Below are 25,341 nucleotides of genomic sequence, written 5' to 3' on the forward strand. Positions count from 1 at the left end.
CAGTCTCTTCCTCCAGCTTTTGCCTGGATGCTGTACGGTGCTCTTCTGGCCCCCAGGGATTCAAAACACTTGTTCCAGACAGTTTCTGCCTGCATTCTATCTGTTTTGGTAGGAGGACTGAATTATGGAGGTCCATACTCTGCCATCTTCCCACAATTCCCTACTTTTACCTTTTTCAGCTTTAGGTATTTAGATAATCTCTTGATAATGTTACTTCTTGATTTTTCCATTGTAGGCATTAATTTCTTAATGTGAAACATGAGAATTTAGTTTTCTTCTCCACTTTTTCAGCTTTTGTAAATTCCTGTCATGCCCATGGTCGTTTTCCATCCTCCAGTCTCCTAGTATAGATTCATTTTAATTTTAGTTAGGTCAGTGTTAGTGGTTATATAATGATCATATTAATGGTATTCATAGCTGAGTTATGTAGTAAGTTAAAATTGCTTTCCTACCTTTTGGTTTTCCCTGGAGTTAATTTTCGTTTGGTTAGTTTTTTATGCGCTTGCCACTAATTGAACTGCAACTGTTCACCATTGCTTTTGCCTTACCCTAAGATGATTAGACACATCAGGTATTCTACTAAATTCATCCTTCTGGAGAAATGTGACCAGCAGGCCCCTTATCACCTTCAACCTTGCCTGGTTGCCCCGCAGATCTAGAACTCAGCTTTTATCCTAAGATTTCCTTTTGTTGTCGTCCTGAGGTGTCCCTTTATCTCCCTCCTGTTTGAATCCCTGTTTACTATTTCTCATATCTCCCTTTTTCTTGATTTATTCTTTTTTTATATGGAGAACCTCCTTTAGTATTTTCCTTAGAAAGTGTAAATGAATTAAGTGTGAAAGTCTGAAATGTTTTTCTTTTATCTAGATACTTGATCTGTAGTTTGGCTGGGATGGAAGTCATTTTCCTTCCCAAATTTAAAGCCATTGCTTCATTGTCTTCTGGGTGCCAGAGTTGCTATTGAGAAGCCTAAAGCCATTCTGATTCTTGCATATGGCCTTTTTTCTTTATTGGAAAAGCTTGTAAGATCATTTTTTCGAGGTGATGTACCTTTTTTTTTTCCCCTCCATTTTGCTGTGTATTTCATGTCTTTGGTTTTGGAAATTTTTCCCTCTTTTTTTTTTTTTTTTTATGATTTCTTTCCCTGGATCACTTGTTATCTAGATATTTGATTTCCTGGATTTTCTTCTCTTTTCTTTCTTTTTTTCCCATTTGTTTGTCATTTGCCCCTACTTTCTGGGAAATTTCTTAAATTTTATCTTCTAATTCTTTTATTGAATTTTTCATTTCAGAAACCATAATTTTAGTTTTCAAGGGTCTCTTTTATGCTCTGTGTAATTCACACCCCTTTTTAAAGAAATTATATTCCTTTATTTTAAGCAAGAGGTTCTCTCCCATGTCTCTCAGTATATTAGTGATAGACTTTTTTAAAAACTTTTTTTCTCCTTGTATAATCTGTTTCTTCCAAGTTACCTTTTTTGAGGTTTGTATTTCTGTCTTTAACATTAGCAGTTTTCCTCAGATGTCTTGTAGTCTTGGTCCAAGAGCTGTGAATAAGAAGCAGATGGGTAACTCTAGACTTGTGGATAAAGCTTGTGATAGGGTCATTTGGGGAAATGCCAAAGTCTACATCTCTTGTTTTTTTTCCCTCTTGGACTTACTAGAATCCTTGCTAAGTAAGCTGTTATATATTCAGCCTGAAAGGTGAAGGCCTGACTGTCAGTACGTGGGGAGCCAAGGGATGGAATAAGGAGGAGTATCTCAGTGTGGTGTAGGAAAGTGTACAATTAATCCCCTTGATTTGGGAACAGTTTCTCTGCTTATACCTGTGCCTGGCATTTTTGCCCTGAAACTTTATCTAGAGAATAAACCTCAAGTATTTTGCCAGGGTAGAGAAGAGACAGTCACCTGGCTGCACAAAGAAGGGAGATCTGCCGATCATACTGCTTCTTAAGTCAATTTTAAGCCACTCTTCTTTATTTTAGCCATCTGCCCTCCTTACCTTTACCTACATCAAGAGTCTCTGGTACTAACAATCTCTGATCTTTGGATAATTCTGTGATGTAAATAGGTTTGATTACAGTTTTTTCCACTGCCAGTGTAGGGATTCAGTTTTCTCAGATATGCGTACTTACCACTTAACCATCTGATTTTCAGCTTCTAAAATTTTATACCATTTCCTCTACCAGGTCTCTTGTCTATGTGAGTTTACAGATTTAAAAAAATAAATTTACTTAAGTGGAGTTTCAGAAGGGAGGGAAAATAAATGCACATATTCCAACCTTTTACATAAAATCTGATTTTAAAAAATATAGGCAGTTAGTTCAGGTGACACATATAAGTAATTTTTAGACCTTTGAACCTTTGATCTTATGGAGTGTAGGATATGAAAGTTCTTCACTAGCTTATATATTCTCAAATTCCTTATTCATAGCAAACACTAAGTAAGTGTTTATTTAAAAAATGAGTTTGAAAGGGAACATTCAGGAGAAGGCATTAACATTTATCAAATTTGGACCTTAAAACAGCCTTGTAAGGTAGAGATCAATGAAAAAAATTATTTGCCTGAAGTCATACAAACCAAAAGCAGCAAAACTACAATCTCAATAACAGTGAATCAAGGATAGCACTAAAAGAAAATAACTTCCATTTGTTTTATTAAGTGGAAACAGTACATAGTTTTTGAAATATTGAGTATCCAGATAAGCAGAAAGTTGGAAATATATTTTTTATAAAATTTTATTGAATTTTATCATACATACATGCACATAAACAATAAGTATATAGTAAAAATTGTGAACTTACAAATCAAACATGTATATCATCCTACAATGCTCCCATGAATCATCCCACCACCTTGCATTGTTGTGAAACATTTGTTACAAACTATGAAAGAGCATTGTCAGAATATTACTACTAACTATACCCTGTATATTAAATTTGGTTTTTCCCCCCTCCCCAACTTACCGAATTTTAACACCCTAGATTAGTATTATGTATTTGTTATAGTTCATGAGTGACTGTTCTCATATTTGTTCTGTTAACCACAGTCCTTCTTCCATCACTGGATTCCCTGTGTGATAAAGTTGCATACTTTGTACAATCCTTTCAAAGTGTACACTCAGTGGCTCTCATTTTCATCAGAGTTACACTGCCATCACCTTAGTCAATTTTAGAACGTTTTCATTACTCTTTTCAATATGAAAATAAATATTGCCCATATTCTTGACATTCTTGATAATTAACCATTGTTAAAAATTTGATGAATCTCCTTCTAGGCTTTTTAAAAAAAATGTATATGTGTGTTTATGTGTGTGTAATATCCAAGAGTGGATGATACTGATATACTGCTTCAAGAACTGCCCCCCTTTCAAAATTAATGATAATACTTTCCCATGTCATTAAGTATTTTTCTGCAATATCATCTTAATGACATTTATTGAATTTATTTGAAGCATTTATTGAAGCATTCAATAGTGAGTAGTCATATAGTTGTCTTTTCCCTCACCCACTTCCCTCCCTTCTGAATTGCTGCATTAAAGTTTATGTTCTTTAATGGTTTTGAGGAATATTTCTAGAGAATCTCCAGAAATATTGTACCATTTTCTGCTCTTATTAGCTGTGCATGAGTGTCTTCTCTTCTTCAAATATTTCCAACACTGAGTGTTTAAGTTAAAAAAGTTCTTCATTTATTAAACATAGAACACAATATATTTTGTAATGTAAAAATATACAATTTAATTTTTGGTGGATTTGAGTGTTTTATTTCATATTTATATTGGTCATTTATATATTTTTTTTACATCTTTTCTGTTCCTGTTCTTTGTACATTTTTCTATTGAGCTATTTATTCCTTATTGTTATTTTACAAATTTTTTTAACTTTGGGATATTGACCATTTTTCATATGTTACAAACATTATCTCCTCCTACCTCCTCCCATTTTGATTCTTGTCTTTTAATTTTGTTTTTGTTTTCTTGAAATAATTAAATTTCTTTCTCATTTAACTTTTAACTCATGGTTTCTGCCTTTGGTGTCATGCTTAGAAATCATTTTCCGTACCTCAGAGTTCATAATTGGTCTTTTACTATCTTATGATTTAATATTATATATTTATGTCTTTGATTTTGGGTGGGTTTATTGAACAACCCAGTTTTTCTACTGATTTGAAATAATACTTTTATTAACATACCAAAGTGTCATATATATTTGGACCTATTTCTGGATTGTCTGTTCTGTTCTAGTAGTCTGCTGAAAGAAGATGGCATTCAAATGATTCCTTTTGTGAAATTATTTGATGGGAAATTTTGACTTTAATAGGGCAGAGTACCTGCTACCAGAACTTCAGTATAAATAGAGCAGTATAAATAGGCCCTTTTGGGAATGAGAATTGATGAGGCAAGACTAGAAGTCAGCATTGGATTTTTTCTAGGAATTTGGCCCATCTCCTCCAGGTTGCTAATGGTAACCTTTTTTGGGTCATGGGTTTCAGGTTCAGATTTTCTGCGCTACACAATGGGGAAACATTGAAGGATTTTTATGTGAAAGTGACATGATAAGGTTATCTTTTGGGATTTCTTTGGCAACAATTGTGGAAGATAGTTTTGAAGGAGTAGAGAAAGGATATTAAGTAGCTGCCATGTAGTAGTTGTGGTGAGACTTCTGCTGTCCCCAGTTTCTGTTGCAGTTTCTGTTGTACTCCTTATCTTATGATGGGGTCAGATAGGGACTGAAGACCCTCCAAGATGTAAGTGGTACAGTTAGTTATCCAGGTCATGGTATAGGATGGTGAAGTTCTTTTTACTTCTGATATATTTTTTGAGATTAGTTACATTATTCCAAACCAGAAAATAATTACAGATAGGTATATTGATAAAATAAATACTATAATTTAGCAAAGACACTGTCTTCATAGAAGCCTGCAAAAAAGTCTAGGACTAGGACAACCAGAGTTGTTTTTTTCTTTGTAGATTATCTAGAATTTTTATAGCTGGTTCTGTTCAGTAGAATGGGCTTTGCTAAGATACTGTTATGTAACATTTATCCTGTACAGGTATTTGGTGTTCATTTTTTATACTACTTCATCCTCTACCTCTGTTTTGCTCCAACTCCTTTCACCCTGTATCCATTTCTTTTTTCAAATGAAACAATTGTTTCATTGAAACAATGCATACCAGATGTGCAGATAGGCGAGTGCATTTTCTTTATTAAAGATGAAGTGCTGGCATTTTGGCTTATTAATATTTCCATATAAGATATTTCTAGGAGTGTAAAATTAAGTGAAAAAATTGAATATTAAGTGACACATATATAAAGTATATAAAAAGCAAGAATGGATTGTTGTTTCTCATGGTGGTCAACCCATCTGATTGGTAGGAATACCTAAAGTAAGTATCCATATACAATAAATTAAAATATATATATATTAGCTGACAGTGTTTTCATCAAACTTTCCCAGACTGATCTAACCAGTGGTATATCTAGAGCCATTAGAATGATTATGTGGAAAATGGTGCCATACTGTGTATGGTGCTAATTTATTTATAATTTCATTTCTTTTAAGGCATGAGGTTTTGATTCCAGGCTTTTAAGTACATTCTAATCATCTAAACATTACTTTTATATTTTGTTGTTAGGTATACAGGTGAACCAAAAATGTTTTGTCTGTAAGGTTGAAACTTTTTCTGAGGTGTTGAAGCAGTTCATCCAGGTGTTTGGACAGTCACGGAATATTTTATTTCTGAATTAAATGGCCATTACTTTTCTATTTTTATTTTTATTTTTACAGAAGCCAAGGCTGCTCCAAGAGATTGTTTCATTGATGTGAATTCTAAAGGTGACAGATTTGGCAATTGTGGTTTCTCTGGCAATGAATATAAGAAGTGTGCCACTGGGTAAGTAGAGGTGAGGTTTTGAAGTAATAGGAAAATTATGAGACAGTTATCTCCAGAATCTTTATCACTATTTGTGACTGCTGACTTGTTCCCCCATAAATAACTAACTTTTCAAACTTAAAATTTGAAAAGCTCCAGAGAGACTATGGTGTTACCAGAATAGTAAAATAATTCATCCCTTTTCTAAAACATTAACTGTCTAAAATGTAATGTTTTTTTTTTTTCTTCTTTTCTTTTAACTAGAGAAGTTGTAAGTTAACAGAAAAATCATGCATAAAATATAGTGTTCCCATATACCACCCTCTTTTAACAGTTTGGATTAGTGTGGTACATTTGTTAAAATTCAAGAAAGAACATTTCTATAATTGTACTATTAATTATAGTCCATCATTTACAAAAGGGTTCGTTGTGTTGTGAAGTCCTATGTTCTTCTTTAAAAAAATTTTAACAACCTAATATTTCTACTTTTGACCACATTCACATATATAATTCATTGCTTTTAATTTCATTCACAATGTTGTGCTATCATTACCACTATTCATTACCAAAACTTTATGCTCAACCCAGAAAGAAAGTATTAACTCCTCATTCCCTACTCCCACTCTGTCCCTTGGTAACCCAGATTCTAGATTCTGATTCTGAGTTTGCTTTTTCTAATTATTTCATATCAGTGAGGTCATATAATATTTGCCCTTTTGTGTTTGGCTTATTTCACTCAATTTGATGTCTTCAAGGTTCATTCATGTTGTTTAATATCAGAACTATATTCCTTTTTATGACTGTATAATACTCCATTGTATTTTCTTTATCCATTTATCAGTTAATGGACTCTTGGGTTTCTTCCATCTTTTGGCAGTTGTGAATAATGCTGCTATGAATGTTGGTATGCAAATATCTGCTCGAGTTCCTGATTTCAATTATTTGGAGTACATATACTAGTAGAGGGATTGCCATGTCACATGATAATTTTATACTGAACTTTCTGAGGAACTGCCAAATGGTTTTTCACAGAGGCTGCACCATTTTACACTCCCCAAAATGAACGAGTGTTCCTATTTCTTTACATCTTCTACATCTTATTTTCTAATTTTTAATGGTAGTCATTCTAGTGGATGTGATGTGGTCTCTTGTTGTTTTTAAAAAAAATTTTTATTAAAGTTGTGAGCTTAAAAAACAATCATGCATAATGTGCAGAAATAAAAATTTGTTACAGATTACCAAAGAACATGATCAGACTTAATACTATGGCCCATAGCATACACTTGGTATATTTTTTCCATATACCCCCTCTTATTTTTTTTTTTTTTTAAGATTTATTTATTTATTTAATTCCACACACCCCCCCCTTTCCCCGGTTGTCTGTTCTCTGTATCTATTTGCTGCATCTTGTTTCTTTGTCCACTGTGGCACAGGAAGTGTGGGTGGCGCCATTCCTGGGCAGGCTGCACTTTCTTTTCGCGCTGGCGGCTCTCCTTACGGGTGCACTCCTTGCACATGGGCTCCCCCACGCAGGGGACACCCCTGCGTGGCAGGGCACTCCCTGTGTGCATCAGCACTGCGCATTGCACATGGGCCAGCTCCACACGGGTCAAGGAGGCCCGGGGCTCGAACCGCGGACCTCCCATATGGTAGACGGACGCCCTAACCACTGAGCCAAGTCCGTTTTCCCTACCCCCTCTTATTAATGCTATGTATTAGTATTGTACATTTGTTATAGTTCATGAGAGAACACTGTCATAGTTGTACTGTTAACCATAGTCCACCCTCCACCTCATGGTTTACTGTATTACACAGTCACATGCCTTATACATTCTGTCCAAAGTAGTATACTCAGTGGCCCTTACTTTCATCACAGAGTTGTACACTCAAGCTCTTGAGTAAACCTTTGTACATTTTCCTTAGTCCAAAATAAAAAATCCCATATCCCTTAGTGTTGCTATAGTACTTTCTTTGATGATGCAAGAATATTACAATATTGCTATTAATTATTGTCCATAATTTGCATTAATTGTATTTTTCCCATGCATTACTGTATTTTTACCAGTTTGTAATAGTGACTTACATTTGTTGTAGTTGCTAGAAGAATCTTCTTGTTATTTGTATTATTAACCACCTTCATCATCCACCTCTGGGTTCACTATGTTATTCAGTTCCTAGATTATTCTGTCTTTCTTTCCACTGACATTTACATCCCTAGACTATGCCTTTCAGCCACAATCCCATTTATAAACCAGATGTGTTAGTTATACTCACAATAATGTGTTACCATCAACTATCCATTTCCATACTTTCACAGTCAAGCTAATTAAAAATTCTACATACATTAAGGATCAGTACCCCTTCTTAGTCCTCATTTTACCACCTAGTAACTTACAGTCTAGGTTTTAACTCCATGTGTTTATTCTTTGTATTTAGTTTATATTAGTGAGACCATACAATATTTATCCATTTGTGTCTTATTTTACTTAGCATAATGTCCTCAAGGTTCATCCATGTTATCATATGTGTCCCAATTTCTGTCATATGTATATACCACGTTTTGTTTATCCATTCATTGGTTGATGGACACTTGGGTTATTTCCATTTTTTGCCAATTGTAGATAATGCCGCTGTGAACATTGGTGTGCAAATGTCTGTTCATGTCACTGTTTTCAGTGTTTCTGGATATATTCCTAGTAGAGGGCTTGCCAGGTCTATGGCAGTTCTATATTTTGTTTCCTGAGGAACCACCAAACTGTCTTCCACAGAGGTTATACCATTTTAAATTTCCACCAACAGTAAAAATAAGGAATGCTTCATAAATTTGCCTGTCATTCTTGTGCAGGAGCCATGCTAATCTTCTCTTTATTGTTCCAGTTTTAGTGTTTGTACTGCAAAGCGAGCACTCTCATTGTGGTTTGATTTACATTTCTTTGATAGCTAGTGATGTTGAACATCTTTTCATGTACTCCTTGACCATTTGTATGTTTTCCTTAGAGAAATGTCTATCAATTTGTTGCCCATTTTTTAAGTTGGATTGTTTGTCTTTTTATTGTTGAGGTGTAGAATTTCTTTATATATTCTGGACATTAAGCCTTTATCAAATAGTAATTTACAAAATATTTTGGTCTATTTTGTAGGCTGTTTTTTTGCTTTCATGGTAAAGTCCTTTGATGCTCAACAGTTTTTAATTTTTATAAAGTCCCCATTTATCTTTTTTTTCTTCTATTGTTGCTTGTGCTTTGGGTATAAGGTCTTAAGAAACCATTGCTTCACACATGGTCCTGAAGATGGTTCCCGACATTTTCTTCTAGGAGTTTTAAAATTTTATTTAAAATTATATTTTTTATTTTCTGTACTTCTGGTACTTATATTTAGGTCTTTGACTGATTTTAAATTTATTTTTGTGTATTATGTGAAGTAGAGGTCCACCATCATTCTTTGCACTTGGAAATCCTATTTTTGAAGAGACTCTTCTTTCTCAAATGAGTGGTCTTTGCACCCTTGTCAAAAATCATTTGACCATAAATGTGAAAGTTGATTTCTGAACTCTCAATTCAGTTCCATTGATCTGTATGTCCTTGTATTAGTATCATGCTATAGTACCATGCAGTTTTGATTCCTGTGGCTTTGGAATAAGTTTCAAGTTTGGGAAGTGTGAGTCCTTCATCTTTATTCTTATTTTTCAAGATAGCTTTGACTATTCATTCTATTTCTGCCAAGAGATTTTTTGGAATTTTGATTTGGTTTGTGTTGAATCTGTAAATTGCTTTGGGTTAAATTAACATCTTAACAATATTTAGCTTTGTAATATGTTTCAAGGTCAGGCAGTGAAAGTCCCTCCACATCACTCTTCTTTCTTAGGATGCATTTGGCTATTTGGGTGCACTTTCCTTCCAAATAAATTTGGTAATTGCCTTTTCTATTTCTGTATAGTAGGCTGTTGGAATTTTTATTGGTAGTGCATTGAATCTATTATTCAATTTGGGTAGAACTGACATCTTCATGATATTTAATCTTCCAATCTATGAGCAAAGAATGTCCTTCCATTTATTTAGATCTTCTTTGATTTCTCTTAGCAATGTCTTGTAGTTTCTGTTGTCAAGTCCTTTACATTTATGTGCTGAAGTTAGATGCATATATATTTAGAATAGTTATTTCTTCTTGGTGAATTGCTCCTTTTATTAATATATAGTATAATGACCTTCTTCATCCCTTATATTAGTTTTGCATATAAAATCTATTAATATTTTGTCCAATATTAATATTGCTACTCCAGCTCTTTGTTGGTTACTATTTGCATGGAATATATTTTTCTAGCCCTTAACTTTTAACCTGGTTGTGTCTTTACGTCTTAGGTGAGGCTTGTGGACAACATATAGATGGCTCATTTTTTAATTCATTCTATCAGTCTGTATCTTTTGATTGGGGAGTTCAGTCCATTAACATTCAGTGTTATAACTGTGAAGGCATTTACTTCATTGATTTTGACCCTTGACTTTATCTTGTCATATCTTACTATACTATGTCTTTTTACTCTTTCTAATATTATTCATTTTTGCACTCTTCTCCAAGTCTCTCACCCTTGTTTGTTATTTTTTAAAGATTTATTTTTTAATTAATTTTCCCCCTCACCCCCCCACCCCCCAGTTGTCTGCTCTCTGTGTCCATTTGCTGTGTGTTCTTCTGTGACCGCTTCTATCCTTATCAGCAGCACCGGGAATCTGTGTTTCTTTTTGTTGCGTCATCTTGTTGTGTCAGCTCTCCATGTGTGCAGCGCCATTCTTGGGCAGGCTGCACTTTCTTTTGCACTGGGCAGCTCTCCTTATGGGGCACACTCCTTGCACGTGGGGCTCTCCTACGCGGGGGACACCCCTACATGGCAGGGCAATCCTTGCGCGCATCACCACTGTGCATGGGCCAGCTCCACACAGGTCAAGGAGGCCCGGGGTTTGAACCGCAGCTCTCCTATGTGGTAGGCGGACACCCTATCCATTGGGCCAAGTCTGCTTCCCTCTCATCCTTGTTTTTTCCTTTCAGGCTGCAGTACTCCCTTTAGTCTCTCTTGTAATTCTGGTCTTTTGGTAAATATTCTATCAGTTTTTATTTATCTGTGAAGACTTTGAACTCCCCTTCATTTTTGAAGGACAACTTTGCCAGATATAGAATTCTTGGCTGGCAGTTTTCCTCTTTCAATACCTTAAATACGTCATACCACTTTCTTCTCTCCTTCATGGTTTCTGATGAGAGGTTGGCATTTAAACTTATTGAGTTTCTTTTGTATGTGATGCTTTGCTCTTCTCTTGCTGCTTTCAGAATCTTCTCTTTATCTCTGATATTTGTCATTCTGAATAGTAGGTATCTTGGATAGGTCTGTTTGTTTTGTTGGGGTATGTTTCCTTCTTTGATATTGATATTTATGTTTGTTATAAGAGTAGGGAATTGATATTGATATTTATGTTTATCATAAGAGTCATTATTTCCTCAAATATTCTTTCTGTCCCTTCTCCATTTTCTTTTCCTTCTGGGACACCGATAATGCATACGTTTTTGTGTTTTGTGTTGTCATTCAATTTCTTGAGAGCCTGTTCTGTTTTTCCCATTTTTTTCTCTTTCTATTTCTCCTCTCTTTTCCATTTCAGATGTTTTGTCTTCAGAGTCACTAATTCTGTCTTCAAGCAGTTCAAATGTACTCTTATGTGCCTCTAATGTATTTTTAATCTCATCCATCATGTCTTTCATTCCCATAAGGTCTGTTACTTTACTGTGCAGACTTTAAAATTGTTCTTTATGCTCACCCATTGTCTTCTTAATATCCTTTATCTCTTTAGTCATATTTTCTTTCAATTCTTTAAAATGATTTAGGAGAGTTATGTGATTATCATTGATTAATTATCTTAAATCCTGAATCACTTCAGGATGTTTGGTTTGTTCCTTTGGCTGGGCCATCTCTTCTGGTTTCCTAGTATGGCTTGTAATTTTTGGCTAATGTTTAGCCATCTGATATATTGGTGAATTTTCTCTAATGGACAATTTTTTTTCTCTTGCCTATTGTTTTTGTTTTTTCAAAGATCTTTGATATTTGGTTTAACCTATCCTAAGTCTTTAACATTGCCCCACTTAAGTTGCCAAAATTGTGCTAGGGACTCACTAGTGGGGCACAGACTTTCTCCCAGGGGTAGGGAAAAGAGAGCTATAAAAGCAGTTTTCTGTCCATGTAATTTCCAGACCGGCCATTTGATGGCACACATTGGCACACCTTTCCATGGAGGTATATGTCTCTTGGTGTTCCTTTGTTTTTATCCTGCCAGAGCCTAGGTTCAAAGTGGGTTCCACTGGCCAAATTCACTGAAGAAAAGCCCTTCAACTCCCTGTCCCTTTTACTGTCTGCTCCCCTTTAGGTCAGCTGAAATGAGCCAGGGGGTTTTACCCCTGCTGAATATATGGGGAGGACAGGGTGTGGGAGCCCTTCCTGGCAGCTGGGAGGTTTAATAACTCACACTTTGTTGTTTGGCTTCTTCTTCTCTCTGTCCCTCACCCTCCTGGGAATTGAGAAGCACTCTTTTGGTCTGCTAACCCACAAAGTAGGTCCCTGGGGCAGGCTTTGACTCTTTCTCTGTTGTTTTTGTGAGGGCTGAGCCTTATGTGCCTAATCTGACACCATGTTCCTGCAATTCCCTCAATTTCTTCTTTTGATAGTTCATATTTATATGTAGAAACATTACTGAATTTTGGGTGTTGGTATTGTATGCCACCACTTTACTGAATTCATTTATTGGCTCTAGGAGCTTTGTTGTAGATTTTTCAGGATTTTCTGCATATAGGATTATGTCATCTGCAGATAGGGAAAGTTTTACTTCTTTTCCAATTTGGTTGCCTTTTATTTCTTTCTCTTGCCTAATTGCTCTAGCTAGAAGTTCTAGTTCAGTGTTGAATAACAACCTTGTTCCTAATATTAGAGGGAATGCTCTTAGTCAGTCACCATTGAGCATGATGTTAGCAATGGGTTTTTCGTAGATGACTCTTATCACTTTGAAGTTTCTGTCTATTCCCAGTGTTTTAAGTGTTTTATCAGGGAAGGGTGCTGGATTGTGTCACATGCCTTTTTTTTTTTTAAGATTTTATTCTATCTATCTTTATCTATCTATCTATCTATCTATCTATCTATCTATCTATCTATCTATCTATCTATCTATCTGTCTATCTATCTATCTATCTATCTATCTATCTATCTATCTATTTATCTATCTATATCTATCTGTCCATCCCTCCCTCCCTCCCCCCTCCCCCCCATGGCTTGCTTGCTGTCTGCTCTCTGTGTTCATTTGTTGCGCATTATTCTGTGTCTGCTTGTCTCCTTTTGTTGCATCATCTTGCTGCGCCAGCTCTCTGCGGGCACGGGCCTTCAGCTGTCCGCAGGCGTGGGCCAGCTTGCGTTCACAAGGAGGCTGTGAGACGCAAACCCAGGGCCTCCCATATGGTAGATGGAAGCCCAATTGATTGAGCCACAGCCACTTCCCTGTCACATGCCTTTTTAACATCAATTGAAATGATTATGTGTTGGTTTTTTCCCCTCTTCATTCTGTTAATGTGATGTTTTACATTTATTGATTTTCTTATGTTGATGCACCCTTGCAAACCTGGGATGGATCCCACTTGATCATTTGTATAATTTTGTTTGATGTGCTATTTAACGCAGTTTGCTAGTATTTTGTTGAGGATTTTTCCATCTGTATTTATAAGGATATTGGTATATCATTTTCTTTTCTTGTGATATCTTTATTTGGCTTGGTATGAGGGTGATTGTGGTCTCATAAAATTAGGAGTTCTTCCCTCCTCTTCAAATTTTTTGGAAGTCTTTGAGAGGGTAAGTGTTATAAAGTCCCCTTGTGAAGCCATCTGAGCTTTTCTTTGGAGGTTTTGGACCACTGATTCAAACTCTTTAGTAGTTATTAGTGGGTTGAGATCATCTTGAATCAGTGTAGGTTGTGTGCTTCTAGGAATTTGTACATTTCATCCAGGTTATCCAGTTTACTGGCGTACAGTTATTCATAGTATCCTATTATAGTTCTTTTTATTTTTGAGGTGTCAGTAGTAATGTCTCCCTTTTCATTTTTGATTTTAGTTATTTGTGTCTTCTCTTTTTCCTTTGTCAGTCTAGCTAAAGGTTTGTAGAATTTTTTGATCTTTTCAAAGAACCAAGTTTTGGTTTCATTGATGCTATTTTTAAAATTCTTACGCATTTATCAGTTTCCCTTGTGATTTCTTCTTTGACCCATAGATAGTTTACGAGTACATGGCTTAATTATATATTTGAATTTTCTGTTTCTGCCTGTGTTAATTGATTTCTAGCTTCATTCCATTGTGGTAAAAGAAGATATATTGTATTATTTCAATATTTTTGAATTTATTGAGACTTGCTTTGTCACCTAACATGGTCTGTCCATGAGTATGATTCATGTGCACTAGAGAGGAATGTGTATTCTGCTACTGTTGAGTTTACTGTTATATATATATGTCTCTTAGTTAGGTCTAGGTGTTTTAAAGTATCTTTCAAGTCTTCTGTTTTCCTTGTTGATCTTCTGTCTAGGTGAGTATCAATTTTTGAACGTGGTGTATTGAAATCTCCTACTAGTAATATAGAGCTGTCTATTTCTCCCTTCAAATCAATCTGTATTTGCTTCATATACTTGTGGTTCTGCTGTTAGGTGCTTTATATTTATGTTTTCTTATTTCTTTGACCCCTTTTTCAGTATACAGTGACCCTCTTTTCTCCTTGTAACTTTTTTTGACTTAAAGTCTATTCTGTCTAATATTAATATAGCTACCCTAGCTCTCTTTCTGGTTATTTACTTACATTGTAAAGTCCCCTCTCCCCCCGCCCCCCCATTCTTTCACTTCAGCTTACTTATGCCATTGAATTCAAGGTTAGTCTCTTGCTGATAGCGTATAGTTGGGTCATGCATTTTTTGTTTTTAATCCATTTTGCCAATCTCTGCCTTTTGACTGGGTAGTTTAATCTGTTTACATTTAAAGTCACTACTGATAATTGAGGACTTTCTTTACCCATTTTGCTATTTTGTATTTGTAAGTATTATACCATTTTTGCATGTCAATTCTTCCATTGATATCTACTTCTATATTTATTTGGCTTTTGGTATTGTACCATTTTAAGACCTTTCTTAATTCCTTCTGAATATATTTTTCTTATATTTTCTTTGTAGTTACCAATGGGTTAAAATTTAACATCCTAAATCTGTAACCATCATATTTGATTTGATACTGACAAATTTTGAATAGCGTACACATATTACACTGTTCCTATACCCGTTTCCCCACATTTTTATGCTTGTTATAAATTATCTTTGTACATTGTATGTCCACATCCATCAATTTATGATACCTTTTACGTATTTGCATTTTTGTACCTGTATGAAGCAAGTGGAATTACATAATATACAATGCAACACAATAGTACCATTATTTATAATTACCTATAGAGTTTCCTTTACCATAGGTATTTATTTCTTTATACTGCCTAGATCCACTGTCCAGTGTCCTTTCCTTTCAGTCTGAGGAACTTCCTTTGGCATGTTTGTAGGGCAGGTTTAGTGGTGAAAAATTCCCTTAGCTTTTGTTTATCTGGGAATGTCTTGATCTATTCCTCTTTTTTTTAATTAAAAATTTTTTTTATTGAAGTATATCTTTCATACTTGAACATACATAAACAATAAGTGTATAGTAAAGATTGTGACCTTACAAAGTAAACATACATAACATCACACAGGGGTCTCATACATCACCCCTCCGCCAACAGTTTACATTGCTGTGAAACATTAGTTATATACTATGCAAGAGCATCATCAAAATATTACTACCAACTTTAGTTCTTATCTTACATTTCGTGTATTTTTCCCCCAACTCACACTATGTTTTTTAAAATTTATTTTTGTTACAGATGTTGTAAACTTGCAAAACAATCATACAGATGTATAGATTTCCCATACAACACCACTCCACAGTAGATAATTTGTTACAGATTATGAGATAATATCATCAACTATTACCACCAATCATGGCCCATGGCATACATTTGGCGCACTTTTTCCATACACCTCGATTATCAACACAGTACAGCTCTCCATTGATGCAAGAATATTATAGTATTGCTGTTAACCACAGTCAATAGGTCACACCAGTTGTAGTTTTCCCATGCTTCTCCATATTCCCACTACCCTGCAATAGTGATGTACATCTCCTCTAGTTCACAGGACTCTCTTGCAGTTGCATCCTTAACCACTATCCTCATCTACCTCTGGGTTTATTCTTTAGCTTTCTTTCTATTGACATTTACTTCCCTAGACTACCTTTTTTAGCCACAGTTGCATTTCTAAACCAGTTGGCTACTCACTAAAATGTGATACCATCAACTCTATCCATTTCCATACTGTTACAGTCAAGTTAATTAAAACTTCTACATCCATTAAGCATCAGTAGTTCTTCGCCACCCTCCTCTTATCTCCTAATAACCTGTACTCTAGGTTTTAATTCCATGTGTTTATTATTCATATTTACTTCATATTAATGAGACCATGCAATATTTTTCCTTTTGTGTCTGGTTTACTTAGTATAATGCCTTCAAGACTTATCTATATTATCACATGTGTCCCAATTTCATTTCTTCTTACTGCAGCAGAGTATTCTATTGTATGTATATACCATATTTTGTTTATCCATTCATTGGTGGATGGACACTTGGGTTGTTTCCATCTTTTGGCAACTGTGAATAGCGCTGCTATGAACGTCAGTGTGCAGATGTCTGTTCATGTTGTAGTTTTTAGTTCTTCTGGATATATTCTTAGTAGAGGAATTGTGGGATCATGTGGCAGTTCTGTATTTAGAGGAGCTGCCAAACTGTCTTCCACAGAGACTGTACCATTTTACACTGCCACCAACAGTGAAGAAGTGTTCCTATTTTTCCACATCCTCTCCAGCACTTATTGTTGTCTGTTTTTTAATAATGGCCATTCTGTGTGGTATCTCGTTTTAATTTGCATTTCCTTAAAGCTAGTGATATGGAACTTTTTTTCATGCGCTTTTTGGCCATTTGCATTTCCTCTTTGGAGAAATGTCTATTTAAATCTTTTGCCCATTTTTCAGTTGGATTGCTTGCTCTTTTATTGTTGAGTTGTATGATCTCTTTATATAGAATGGATACCAAACCCTTATCAGATAAGTGGTTTCCAAATATTTCTTCCATTGACTGGGCTGCCTTTTCACCTTCTGGTGAAGTCCTTTGAATCACAGAAGTGTTTTAAGTTTGAGCAGGTCCCATTTATCTATGTTTTCTTTCATTGCAAGTGCTTTTGGTATAAGTTTTAGGAATCCACCAGCTACCACCAGGTCTTGAAGATGTTTCCCTACATTTTCTTCTAGGAACTTTATTGTACTTCCTTTTATATTTAGGTCTTTAATCCATTTTGAGTTAATTTTTGTATAAGGTGTGACGTAGGGGCCTTCTTTCTTTTTTTTGGCTATGGATATCCAGTTCTCCCAACACCATTTATTGAATAAATTGTTCTGCCCCAACTGGGTAGGGTTGACAGGCTTGTCAAAAATCATTTGGCAGTAGATGGGAGGGTCTGTTTCTGAACCATCAATTTGGTTCCATTGTTCTATATGTCTATCTTTATGCCAGTACCATGCTGTTTTACCACTGTAGCTAGGTAATATGATTTAAAATCTGAAAATGAGAGTCCTCCAAATTCACTTTTCCTTTTCAAGATGTTTCTGGCTATTCCGGGCCTCTTACCCTTCCAGATGAATTTGATAATTGTGTTTTCCATTTGCTTAAAAAGTGATGGTGGAATTTTTATTGGGATTTCATTGAATCTGTGTATCAATTTGGGTAGAAATGACATCTTAATGATTTTTAGTCTACCAACCCATGAGCATGGAATGTTCTTCCAATTATTTAGGTCTTTTTTTATTTCTTTTAACAATGCATGATAGTTTTCTGAATACAAGTGCTTTGCATCCTTGGTTAAGTTTATTCCTAAATATTTGATTTTTTTAATGCTATTGTAAATGGAATTTTTTCCCTGACTTCCTCCTCATATTGTGCATTATTGGTATATAGAAATAAGGATTTTTGCATGTTGATCTTCTATCCTGACACTACTGAAATCAGTTATTAGCTCTAGCAGCTTTGTTGTAGATTTTTCAGGATTTTCTATATATGTGATCATATCATCTGTGAATAGTGAAAGTTTTAATTCTTCCTTTCTGATTTGGATGCCTTTTATTTCTTTTTCTTGCCTGATTGCTCCAGCTAGAACCTCTAGCACTATATTCAACAACATTGGTGAAAGTGGGCATCCTTGTCTTGCCCTGATCTCAACAGGAAAGCTTTCAGTCTTTCACCATTAAGTAGAATTTTAGCTGTGGGTTTTTCATATATGGCCTTTATCATGTTGAGAAAGTTTCCTTCAATTCCTATTTTTTGTAGTATTTTTGTCAAGAAAGGATGCTGTATTTTGTCAAGTGCCTTTTCTGCATTAATTGATAAGATCGTGTGATTTTTCTTCTTTGTTTTATTAATGTGGTGTATTATGCTGATTGATTTTCTTGTGTTAAACCAGCCTTGCATGCCTGGTATAAAACCTACTTGATCATGATGTATAATTCTTTTAATGTGTTGCTGGATTCGATTAGCAAGTATTTTATTGAGGGTTTTTGCATCTGTATTCGTTTGAGAAATGGTTCTGTGATTTTCTTTTTTTTGTAATATCTTTATTTGGCTTTGGTATTAGGGTGATATTGGCTTCATAGAATGAGTTTGTAGTGTCCCTTCTTGTTCCATTTTTTGGAAGGATTGAGTAGGATTTGCATTAAATCTTCTTTGAATGCTTGGTAGAACTCACCTGTGAAACTGTCTGGTCTTGGGCTTTTTATTTTGGGGAGCTGTTTGTTTGTTTCAGTCTCTTTACTTGTGATTGATTTTTGAGATCCTCTCTTTCTTCTAGTGTCAGTGTAGGTTCTTTGTACATTCCTAGGAATTTTTCTATTTCATCTAATTGTCTAGTTTTTTAGCATAAAGTTGTTCATAGTATCGTATCCTCTTATGAGTTCTCTTATTTCTGTGGGGTAAGTAGTAATGTTCCCCTTTTCATTATTTGATTTATTTGCATCTTCTCTCTCTGTCTTTTTTTTAAAATTTATTATTTATTTATTTTTCTCCCCTTCCCCCCCCACCCCAGTTGTCTGCTCTCTGTTTCCATTCGCTGTGTGTTCTTCTGTGACCGCTTCTATCTTTATCAGCAGCACCGGGAAGCTCTGTCTCTTTTTGTTGTGTCATCTTGCTGCATCAGCTCTCCGTGTGTGCAGTGCCATTCTTGGGCAGGCTGCATTTTCTTTTGCTCTGGGTGCCTCTCCTTACGGGGCACACTCCTTGTGCGTGGGGCTCCTCTACATGGGGGACACCCCTACGTGGCACGGCACTCCTTGCGTGCATCAGCACTGCACGTGGGCCAGCTCCACATGGGTCAAGAAGGCCCGGGGTTTGAACTGCAGACCTCCCATGTGGTAGGCGGATGCTGTATCCATTGGGCCAAGTCCACTTCCCTTCTCTCCTTTTTTCATGATCAGTCTAGCTAAGGGTTTGTTGATTTTGTTTATCTGCTCAAAGAACCAACTTTTAGTTTTATTAATTCTATTGTTTGTTTTTTTTTCTCAGTTTCATTTATTTCCGTTCTGATCTTTGTTATTTCATTCCTTCCCCTTGCTTTGGGATTAGTTTGCTGTTCTTTTTCTAGTTCCTCCAGCTGTGTAGTTAGGTCATTGATTTTAGCTTTCTTCTTTTTTAATGTAAGCATTGAGGACTATAAATTTTCCTCTCAACACTGCCTTCGTGGCATCCATAGGTTCTGATATGTTGTATTCTCATTGTCATTCATCTCAAGATATTTATTGATTTCTCTTGAAATTTCTTTTTTGACCCACTGATTATTTAAGAGTGTGTTGTTTAATCTCCATATATATGTGAATTTTCCCTTTATTTGCCACTTGTTGATTTCCAACTTCATTCCATTATGATCAGAGAAAGTGCTTTGTGTAATTTCAATTTTGTTGAATTTATTGAGATCTGCTTTGTGAACTAATGTATGGTCTATCCAGGAGAAAGATCCATGAGAACTTGAAAAGAACGTATATCCTGCTGTTTTGGGGTGCAATATTCTGTATATGTCTATTAGGTTTAGTCCATTTATCATATTATTCAAGCTCTCTGTTTCTTTATTGATCTTCTACCTGAATGTTCTATCCAATTCTGAGAGTGGTGTATTGAAGTCTCCAACTATTATTGTAGAGATATCTATTTCTCCCTTCAGTTTTCCTGGTGTTTGCCTCATGTATCTTGGGGCATCCTGGTTAGGTCTATATATATTTATGATTGTTATTTCTTCCTGGTGAATCATTCCTTTTATTAATATGTAATGTCCTTTGTTATCTCTATTAACAGTTTTGCTTTTAAAGTCTATATCTTCTTATATAAGTATAGCTACCCCAGCTTTTTTTTGGTTACTGCATGCATGGAATATCTTTTTCCAACCTTTCACTTTCAATTTATTGTATCCTTGGATCTAAGGTGAGTCCCTTGCAGACAACATATAGATGGTTTATATTTTCTTATCCATTCTGCCAGTCTGTGTCTTTTGATTGGGGAGTTTAATTCATTAACATTCAATGTTATTACTGTAAAGGTAGTTCTCATTTCATCCATTTTGATCTTTGCGTTTTATCTGTCATTTTATTTTTGACACTTTTAGTTACTGTTACTGATACAGTTGTCATTTCTAGACTCTCTTCCAGTCCTCTCTCTCCTATCTTTTCTTTTCAGGCTGTAACAGTCCTTTTAGTATTTCCTGCAAAGCTAGTCTTTTTGTTATATACTCTCTCAGTTTTTGTTTATCAGTGAATATTCTAATCTTACCCTCATTTTTAAAAGATAATCTTGCTGGGTATAAATTCTTGGCTGGAAGTTTTTCTCCTGCAGTATCTTAAATGTATCATACCACTGCCCTCTTGCCTTCATGGTTTCTGATGCGAAATTGGCACTCAGTCTTATTGGATATCCCTTATATGTTGTTATGCATTGCTTTTCTCTTGCTGCTCTCATAATTCTCTCTTTGTCTTTGGATTTGACATCCTGATTAGTATGTGTCTCGGAGTTTGTCTATTTGGATTTATTTTGATGGGAGTACATTGTGCTTCTTGACACAGATATCTAGTCCTTCAATAGGGTTGGGAAATTTTCAACTATTATTTCTTCAAATATTCCTTCTGCTCCTTTTCCCCTCTCTTCTCCTTCTGGGGCACCCATGACATGTATGTGTATACATCTCCTGCTGTCATTTAGTTCCCTGAGACCCTGTTCAATTTTTTCCATTCTTTCCTTCATCTGTTCTTTTGTATGTTCGCTTTTGGAGGCCATGCTTCGAGCTTGCCAATCCTTTCTTCTGCTTCCTCAAATCTGCTGTTATATGCCTCCAGTGTACTTTTAATTTCATTTATTGCAGCTTTCATTCTAATAAGGTCAGCAATTTTTCTATGTATGCTTTCAAATTCTTATTTGTGCTCATCCAATGTCTTCTTAATATCCTTAATCTCTTTAGCTGTCTCATTGAATTTATTAAGGGAATTTGTTTGAACTTTTATTGTTAGTTACCTCAACTCCTTTATGTCATCTGCAGCCTTATCTTGTTCCTTTAACTGGGCCATCTCTTCCTGTTTCTTGATATGGACTGTAATTTTTTGTTAGTATTTCCACATCTGGCTTGCTAGATATATTTATTCTGAGTGCAGTTTCTCCTTTTAGTTTAGGGATTATTTGTCTTTTTTCCCTTGCTGGTTGTGTAGTAGAAGCCAAGATTGTAGTTGGTGCTGTAACCTGTGGGGTCTGAAGCTGTCCATGTTGCTCCAGGAATTGATGAAGCTTCTCCCACCTTTCTCCTCTTTCAGGGGTAGGGACAGAGCTGCAGCCATGTATGATAATCCAAGTTGGGCACAACACTGTCTGTAGTTGCCTGGAGACACTGATGAAGATTCATACCCCTTTCTCCCCTACCTTAGGCAGAAATGGAGCTATAGTTGTGGTCAGCAATCTATGCTGTGTGGGTCCAAAATGACCACAGTTGCTCAGGTAAACTGATGTAGCACCAGACCTTCTCCCTGCCAGGGTTGGGAATAGACTCTCTGAAGTACCTAACAATCTAATCTCTGTGGGTCAGATATGCCTGTAGTTGTCCTGAGAGACTGAGGGAGTACTGTTGCTTCTGCCTTTAGGGGGTGGGAACAGAACCACAAATGCTGAACAGTTCAGTTCCTGTAGGCCAAAAGTATCCACTCTTGCCTGGAGAGGCTGAGGAAATACCAGCTCCCTTCTATCCACTTAAGACATGGGGTGGGATCCACAGGCACCCAACAGTTCAGTCCCTGTTGGCCCAAAGTACCCACTATTTTCCAGAGAGGTTGTGGAGACACAAGACCCTCCTATCCTATTGAGAGTGGGGGTGGATTCATAGGTATCCAGTAGTCCAGTCCATGCAGGCCGAAGGTCTGCCACTGCTCAGAAAGGCTGTGGAAACACCAGCCCCTTTCTTTCCTACTGGGGGGTAAGGGTGGGTCCACAAATACCCACCAGTCCAGGCTGTGTTGCCCAAAAGCACCTGCAGTTACCTAGAGAGGCCGGGCAAACACAGTCCGTCTCTTGCCCTATTGGGGATGGAGGTGGAGCCACCTATGCCGAAGGGTTAGGCTTGTGCAGGCCAACACTGCCTGAAGTTGCCCTGAACGGTTGAGGGAACACCAGCCCCCTCCTATCCTGGGGGGGGATGGGGACAGAGGTGGAGATGGACTCAGAGGCACTCAACAATGTTTGTGTGGGCTGAAAACTCCTGCCATTTCCCAGAAAGACTGAGGATACCCAGCTCCTCTCCTATTCTCTTGGGGTGCAGGGATGCATCTCCAAGTGTCCAACTATTCAACCTGTGCCAGCAGAGAGCACTTGGCAGTTGCCTGGAGAGCCTGGTGCAGGTTCCGCTGGCTTCCTCCCTGTTGGACGTGGGGCTGGAGCCCAAGCTAGGGCTGCAGTCAGATCTTGGTGGAAAGAAGCCAGTCCCTAACTTCACTGGATTTCAGTCAGCCAGGCTTTCCCTCATGCCTGGGCGGAGTGAAGATGGTAGCTACTGGACTCTTTCCCACCTGGACAGGAGCTTGTCTGTCTCTAGGATTATACTTTAGCGAGTTGAGTCCACTAATCAGTAGGTAAGGTCAGTGGACAACTGTCTCTTCCTCCACCATTTATGGGAAATGGAGCCTCTGACTCCAGCCACGGAATAGCTCCTGAGGTGGCTTGTGCCCACAGAGTAGGATGGGCACCAGCCTATGTGGCATGGCTTGCAGCTTCCCAGAGAGGTGATACAGTTCCCCCCAGCTTCCTCCCTGCTGGAGGTGGGACTGGGGTTTAGGCTAGACCTGCAATCTGGCCTGGGTGAAAAGAAGCCAGTCCTTACAAGCACTATGATTTTGAGTCAGTGCTGCTTCCCCTCATGCCTGGAGTAGAGTCAAAATGGCAGCCACCGGCTTCCCTCTGACCTGGACAGGCTCAAAGTTTAGTTGTTCCTAGGATTCTGCTAAAGCCCGCCGAATCCACTAATCAATAGCTGAAGTCGGTGCCACATCATGTTTTCCTCCCCTGTTTTTTGGGGGCAAATGGAGCTTCTAACTCCAACCACGGAATAGCTCCCGAGGCGGCTTCCACGTCATGGGCACCGACCTCTGTGGTGTGGAGGCCTCTCCTCATGAATCCTCTGTGCAGATGGGCAGTCTCCTCCTTCCACACTCTCCAGGATGTTGCAGGATACTTCTCTGATGTCCTGAGACCTCCAAATAGGTGCTTTAGTAGCTCTGGGTGACCACCAACTGCCCTGAATCATGAGTTGACTCCAGAAGCTCCTTACTCTGCCACCATCTTGGCTTCTCCGCCATCCCTCATTTTTGAACAAACTTTTGTCAGGTATAAAACTCTTAGAATTATTTTCTTTCTGCACTTTAAAATATATCATACCACTGCCTTCTTGTCTCCTTGGTTTCTGATGAGAAATTGTCACTTATAATCTTATTGGGGTTCTTTTGTATGTAAGTTGTTGCTTTCTCTTACAGCTTTCAGAATTCTCTCCTTGTCCTTGGCATTGAATAATTTGATTATATTGTGTCTGGGCATGATTGTCTTAGAATTTCCTTTGTTTAGGTTTTGTTGGATTGCTTGAATGTGCTTATTTTTATGTCTTTTATTATATTTGGGACTTTGCTGTTATTGTTTCTTTGCATATTTCTCTTGCCCCTTTCTCTCTTTCTTTTCTTACTGGGACACCAGTCATCATCCATATATTCGTATGCTTGATGTTGTCCTATAGGACTCGTAGACTCTGTAAAATCTCTGTCTGGTAAGTCCAAAGTCTGATCCTTTTTTGATGGATTCTGGATTTTCATCTTGTTTCTTTGAATGGGCCATCATTCTTTCTTTCTTTGTCTTGTGATCTTTTGTTGCACATTCTATTAGCTAAAGGGGTACTGATGCAAAATACCAGAAATCACTTGGTTTTTATAAAGGGTATTTATTTGGGTATAAGCTTACAGTAACAAGGCCCTAAAAAGTCCAACGCAAGGTGCCATAAGAGGTAATTCCTTACCAAATGTTGCCACTTGTTGAAACAAGGTAGTGGGTGACTTCTGCAAGGGTTCGGCCTTCCTCTTTCCTCTTAAGGCTCCACCGGTCCTGCTTCTTCTGATCTCAGCTGTAGGCTGGCACAGGGCTCGTTTCTCTTCCTGGTGCTCATTTCTTTCCGGGCTCAGCTGCTCTGGTCTCTTCACAAGTTCAGGTGTAAATTATCAGGTGAATAGCTCACCTCTTCCCAGGGCTGCAGAATCAAAACTAACCAGTTCTCTCCTCTTCTGAGTCTGTGGAGTTCTCTATGTTCCTCTGTGTATCTTTTTTCTGTGTCTCTACTTCTCTGTTCTTCATGAGCGTCCGTTTATATAGCCCACCAAAAACGTGGGTAGGCAACCCCGCATGCCCTAATGATGTGGCCAATTCAAAGCCCTAATATTGATTTAATCAAGTAAACGCAAAGCCTTTGAATTTAAATCAATCAAAGGGTATCATGCCCAGTGGAACAGATCAGTTTATACAAACATAATCAATATCTCTTTCTGAAATTCATAAGTAACTTCAAACTGCCACACACACTATATATTTTGATATTTTAAATTGTTAACTCTGAAACTTAATCCCTGAGTTGTTCCTGAAGTTTTTATCCAACTGGTGATATGACAGATTTTCTTCAGTGCCAGGAGCTAATCAAAACAAACAAACCATGGCAAAAATCACGTTTCACTGTTTTTGAAATTT

The 25,341-nt window shown here is 36.9% G+C and overlaps 1 protein-coding gene and 1 non-coding gene across 2 annotated transcripts in view; one reads left to right on the forward strand and one right to left on the reverse strand.

Annotated features, from left to right (window-relative positions):
• ADAM9 (ADAM metallopeptidase domain 9) overlaps nucleotides 1-25,341 on the forward strand; it is a 187,539-nt gene that overhangs the window by 111,234 nt on the left and 50,964 nt on the right. Inside the window, exon 15 of the mRNA XM_004446430.4 lies at nucleotides 5,789-5,894. Within this exon, the coding sequence (XP_004446487.1) occupies nucleotides 5,789-5,894 (106 nt within the window). The remainder of the gene's footprint in view (nucleotides 1-5,788; nucleotides 5,895-25,341) is intronic.
• LOC111766830 (U6 spliceosomal RNA) lies at nucleotides 8,674-8,779 on the reverse strand. Its single transcript, XR_002798823.1, has one exon. It is a non-coding gene; the product is annotated as a U6 spliceosomal RNA (small nuclear RNA).

Source organism: Dasypus novemcinctus, chromosome 29, assembly GCF_030445035.2.
Source record: "Dasypus novemcinctus isolate mDasNov1 chromosome 29, mDasNov1.1.hap2, whole genome shotgun sequence".
In the NCBI taxonomy this organism is placed as follows: Eukaryota; Metazoa; Chordata; class Mammalia; order Cingulata; family Dasypodidae; genus Dasypus; species Dasypus novemcinctus.